The 6,000-nt window shown below is 45.1% G+C and overlaps 1 protein-coding gene across 1 annotated transcript in view; it reads left to right on the forward strand.

The window, feature by feature from the left end:
- Nucleotides 1-2,323, forward strand: part of SKAP2 (src kinase associated phosphoprotein 2) — a 487,916-nt gene extending 485,593 nt beyond the window's left edge. The window contains exons 12-13 of the mRNA XM_085631645.1: nucleotides 1,559-1,662; nucleotides 2,099-2,323. Of these exons, the coding sequence (XP_085487771.1) occupies nucleotides 1,559-1,654 (96 nt within the window). The 3' untranslated portion in view covers nucleotides 1,655-1,662; nucleotides 2,099-2,323. The remainder of the gene's footprint in view (nucleotides 1-1,558; nucleotides 1,663-2,098) is intronic.
- The last annotated feature ends 3,677 nt before the right edge of the window (nucleotides 2,324-6,000 follow it).

Raw genomic sequence — 6,000 nt, forward strand, 5'->3', positions numbered from 1 at the left:
ATTTTACTGTGCAGTATCTCCTACCTCAAGTAACTGGTCTCTTACTGTGAAGTATCTCCTACCTCAAGTAACTGGCTCCTTACTGTGCAACACTTCCTACCTCAAGTAACTGGTCTCATGCTGAGCAGCATCTCCTACCTCAAGTAACTGGTCTCTTAATGTGCAGTATCTCCTACCTCAAGTAACTGGTTCCTTACTGTGCCGTATCTCCTACATCAAGTAACTGGTCTCTTAATGTGCAGTATCTCCTACCTCAAGTAACTGGCTCCTTACTGTGCAACACTTCCTACCTCAAGTAACTGGTCTCATACTGTGCAGCATCTCCTAGCTCAAGTAACTGGTCTCATGCTGAGCAGCATCTCCTACCTCAAGTAACTGGTCTCTTAATGTGCAGTATCTCCTACCTCAAGTAACTGGTCTCTTAATGGGCAGTATCTCCTACCTCAAGTAACTGGCTCCTTACTGTGCAACACTTCCTACCTCAAGTAACTGGTCTCATACTGTGCAGCATCTCCTAGCTCAAGTAACTGGTCTCATGCAGAGCAGCATCTCCTACCTCAAGTAACTGGTCTCTTAATGTGCAGTATCTCCTACCTCAAGTAACTGGTTCCTTACTGTGCCGTATCTCCTACCTCAAGTAACTGGCCTCATGCTGTGCAGCTTCTCCTACCTCAAGTAACTGGTCCCTTAATGTGCAGTATCTCCTACCTCAAGTAACTGGTTCCTTACTGAAATGGTCTCTTAATGGGCAGTATCTCCTACCTCAATTAACTGGTTCCTTACTGTGCCGTATCTCCTACCTCAAGTAACTGGCCTCATGCTGTGCAGCATCTCCTACCTTAAGCAACAGGGCTCTTTTTGTAAAGTGTAAGTTGCATCTAGTGGCTGGTCTCTTCCTATGCAGTATATTACATGTGTAGCGGCTGGTCTCTTTTGAGCATTATAAATGGTCTCTATGCAGTACATCTTAGTTCTAGTGACCCTTCTCTGTCTGTATGCAGCATATCGCACCGCTGGCTACTGGTTTCAGTCTATACTGCATATCTTACGTCATAGTATCAGTGGAGTGTCAGGAAGGAAATTAACTAGAAATATACGTATTGGTCCACTGTTGTTTTTTCCAAACAATGTCAATTGCAGTTATATAATACAAACACCTGTTGTTTTAATATTGTCATTAACTTGCACATGTTCTAATTTAAGATAATGCTTGACACCCTGATGTAGTAAAACAACAGAAACGCAAGAGGGGCAGGCAGGACCTGGCATTAATTATTCCAGCTGCAGATATGAGTGGGCAGGTTATTGTGTCTTGCTCGCGCCCCCTCCCGTGTATGTGTGGTATTCATCTTGATAGTGCCAGAAAACCAGAGTGTTTGTTAAAATCCCCAGAATAAACGCAGTGCGTGCTGTATAAACCCCCCAGGCCCCTCACACAGTACACAGGCTCAAAGCAGTGCGAGGGAAAGCACGCAAGCCCGGGCCTGAAGCACTTCTGCACAAAACGACATTATCTCCAGTCGACCAAAGGTTAATGCGTCTTATTGTTTTGAATTAGGATGAATACAATAAGTTCGGCTGGTGGGTCGGAGAGATGAACGGGGCCATTGGCCTGGTGCCTAAAGAATACATAACGGAGATGTATGACATCTGAGAGGCCGGGTAAGTACTGCGTAATCCAATCTGTGCTAATGGCGCACATGCCCTCCTGACGCGCGCGCTCTTTCCTGAAAACATTTGCTGCCCACAGACAGCGGCAAACCAAGGAGCTTTGCGCTTTCATTTATACAGATACAAACGCAGGGCTACATGCAAGTTTTACAACACCCGCCCTCCCCCCCCCCCCAATAAATACATACCCCTCAATGGTCTCGTTGCTTGCCTGCACAAAATGGCTGCGCATTAACTGAGGGGCCGTTTTTAATCAAGGAAAATGTATCTGCGTCATTTTGCAATGTTGTGTTAAACTGCTATCTTCTTTAGCAAATGAAAATTCGAGTTGTTTCTTTTCTTGTCACGCGAGTGAGCTGATAGTGTTTGTTTACTGTGTCTATGTTTTTTTTTCTTCTAATTTAGCAGTCTACTGTTTTTCCCATAGGTTCGTTCCACCTACAGAACAACATGAAGGAAGTCGAGCGCCATTTTATAAGATAATCGTACAATGAACTTGACGTCTGAATGCAGTGGAGGCTGACTAAAATAGCTACATATAAGAATTAAATATCGCCCCGTGATTTCTATGAATATGCGTAGAGACATTTAACTGATTTGTACTTGGATAATCTTTTTGCTGTGATTCAAAAAAACTTTAACTTCTTAACAACTTGGGGTTGCTGCTCATTTCTATTGATGCTCGTCATCATTCTGCAAAATATACTGTATTTTATTGTGGCAACGCTTATATATAGCGCTTCCTTCTGCCAAAGCAGCGCTAGAGCGCTTTCAATTGTTTTTGTTCCTAGTGTAGTGCCATTTTACTGAGCAAGCGTGATTTTTGTTTTAATTACATCATTCTTTTCCCATTGACGATACCAAGTAGCCCCCTCTCGTGTAAAAACCTGCTAATCATGGCTTTTCGGTCAACAGTATGTTGCACGCTGGGAGTTCTGAGCACATTCCGGAAATGGTAAAGCCATACTTTAAGTCCCGTCATGCAACCCACTGTTGCCTAAAAAAGCGAGGAAGTTCTGATGGTGCCACACATGCCCCTGTGCCACTTCTACGTCATCCTGTTCAGAGTATGAGGGGATACAATGAAAATGTACCTTTGCCTTGTTTAGCTGCAAGGGACTGCCTCAGACAAGTGCCGTACAAAAGTGACTCGTGCAGAATCTGGAACACGGTTATTATCTAATTTAGAAAAAACCCAGAAACCAAATAAGGCACACGATTATGTTTTTCTTCCTCACAACCTTGAATGAGTCTACTTTCCGAATGCTTCCAGTATCTAAGCACAACATTAAGGAAGGTAAGTGCTCTAGACTGCAGCTACTTCCAGTGAAGAGCCTCATACCATAGGTTGAGGTGAGATAGCTGAGGTTAAAACATAGATATCCTGACTTCGCCTCAGCAATCCACACTGCTACCTGTGGGGTTCGCTTCTAAATTGTCCCTTCTGCATTTCCTGCGCTCAGAAGACAATTTCACATTATAGATAGCTTTGTCAGGGAAGGATTAAAAACAGAGGGAAGGGTTAAAAAAAGACACTGTATAACTCTGGAAATCTCCCTACGCAATTGGAAAAGAGATCTATTTCACCCTTTGCATTTTCAAACATGTAGTTTTTAGGCCTTGCCTAAGACAGACCATGAGCTGTCTGTTGAGAGACATTTTCTTAGCTCACAGTCGGGTCAGAGCCCGCCCATTGTATATCATTGGTCGGCTTAATCGCCCTTCTCATTTGCTTGTTTTATTTCATTAGTGTGAGTGGGCTTCACTGCCTCTTCTTAGGTTTGTCCCTCCCCTGGAGAATGGACCATTACTCGTGTCCATCCTCTGTTTCGTTTTCAGGTGCTACTTTTCTCTTTCTATTTAAGCACTCTAGGAGTGTCCACGTGTTTTCCTACTGTCTCCCTTTGTATATTGTCTCCCTTTTGGCCATGCCTGCTTGCCATGTGCTTCCCCTGCCCTCATTCGCTTATCCCACCTTTGCCTAGATTTTTTTCCACGTATGCTTCTCCCCCACCTCTGCCCTGCGCTCTCACTCGTTTGCTTCCCATGTTCCTCTCTGCTTGCTTCTCTGTGTTCCTGTCTTGCACTCTGTCTTGCTTCCCCTCAGTTACACCCATGTGTTGCTTTGCACTGCCCCTCCTGTTGCTCCCCACCATAGCTTGCCCCTCCACTGTGTTGCTATCCTCCTCCCACGCTTTTTTTGAGTTATCAATCCAACTTGGATTGGCAAACAGAAAAAAAAGTGTTTGCGTCATTTTGTAGGCATGCGTATTCCTGATGTGTGTGCCTACGAAATGGCGCTGCTGGCTGTGTATGGCTTTTTTTCCTTTAAAAGCCATACTGCACTGCATCGGGTGTGTTGTACAACAAGGCTAGAACTTTGGCAAAGACAATGGGTCCCAAAGGTGATTTTTATCAATGAGTGTTCTTGTCTTTATTGCAAATGCTGTATTACAAGTACCAGAGCACAAACAGTGCAAAACAGAATTATTTGATGTACTGAGGCCTGGCCTAGTAAAAGGCCGTTCCTCTGTGTTCGATCAAGCCTCTTATCCTTCCAAGATACACACCTCTTAGGACAATGTGACTCACATATGAGTAAATCTCTGCGTGGGCCTGCCTCTCGCCCTCTGTGAGTCAATTATGTGTGGGTCTGCCTTCAATCGCTGTGAATAAAAGCTCTCTGTGGGCCAGTCTCTCAAACACAATGAGTAAATCTACGTGGCTCTGCACATCGCCCACTGTGAGGAAAACTGTACAGGCCCCTCAACCCCCATCCAGTTTATGGAAAACTCAGTGCGGACCTAGCCTCACCTGCTATTGGAAGAAAAGAAAAAAAATGCACAATAGCCTAGCACGTCCACCCTTCCGTTGAGAGTGCCACCTGTTCTCCATCCACTTGAGCAAAACATTCCCTGGCTGGCTCCTGACCTTTATCTAGCGCAAGTAAAACTCTTCTCGGCCGTGCTCTCTCCCTCCATCCACTGCGAAGAAAACTCTGCCTGAACCAAGCACGCCCTCCAGCCACTGTGAGTAAAACTACATGGACTGACCCTCGGTGTGAATACAGCCCAGCGTATTTTTCCGCAAATTGTCATTTTTCATAAATGTTAGTTTAATTTCTGTACTGTCGGGCCTATTTTTTTCTTGACAAAATATACAAACCCCTATTAATAATGAGGGGGTCCACATTTTTGGATGAATCCAGATAAAGAAGAGTATCGACGTAGATTCCTCTGGGGGAGCATAGTTACGAGCCCCCCTCTTCCATCACCCGCAAATAAAGCTTCTATTTAAGAAGGGTGTGTGCAGCAGCACCGTGAAGTTTACTGCCTTTTGTCACTGGAGTAAATTAAGAGACATCGAGTTTCTGTATAATATAAACAATGCAAAGATGCTTATCTGTTCGTGTACCTAGGGCTTTATATAGGTTTATACCACTCACATTCGCCATTTTTTGTACCTATTTATTCACCACAATAAATCCAGGGCTGCATTTTGAGCACCTCTCCTTTAACGTCACTGGAGGTGTCACCACACAGCGCAGCCAGGGGGGAGCACTCCCGTCGCTTCTTTGCCACTAGAGGGCGGCGCGGGTACGTTTAAAGGTAGTGAAAAGTCTGCATGATGTCAGCTGCTAGCAACATAAAACATCAATTGGAGGATGAGATCCAAACATAGCGAAAACCGCTAAGGTCTAGTAAGAAACATTGCATCTATCACATCACCAGCAACGTGTCCACATGAAAAATGCATCGGTTACTTCGAAGCACCCCCGGGATATTATAATACAATAAAGAAGATGCAACACACTCCTACCGCCCCCTGCAGGAACGAGCTCTATTGAGCAGGCCACGTAGAGGGCAGCGTGCATCACAGAGTTCATTTACTGTACGGTATTCATAACAAATATGCTAATAACCCTCTCTAGAATGTAAGAAAGCTGTCGATTCGTCAGCGTGATCACGTGATCTCAATGCCTCAAATCGCCTGCATCGTAAGAGCCCCGCTGTTCTTACTGCCATTCAGGGCTTGCTGTGTTTCTCCCGCATCTCAGAAGCGGCGCTGTTTCTTTACGTACCCCCCCCCCCCCCCTTCAACTCCCACTGACATTTAGAGGTGGATATAAATGTGTTTTAACATACGTTTTTTCGTGCAGCGGTTTGATTAATGATGATTTAGAACTAAGGCGGAAGCACCCTGGGAGATCCACTAAGTGCACTGCGCATGCGAAGCCGGTGGCCAGCCAATCCCAGGACACGGAAGGAGGGGCTCCTTCAGTGGATTCACTCCGGTACACGGAAGACAACGGTGTTTTTTCAGTGTTCC

The sequence above is a fragment of the Triturus cristatus genome, chromosome 10 (assembly GCF_964204655.1).
Source record: "Triturus cristatus chromosome 10, aTriCri1.1, whole genome shotgun sequence".
NCBI lineage: Eukaryota > Metazoa > Chordata > Amphibia > Caudata > Salamandridae > Triturus > Triturus cristatus.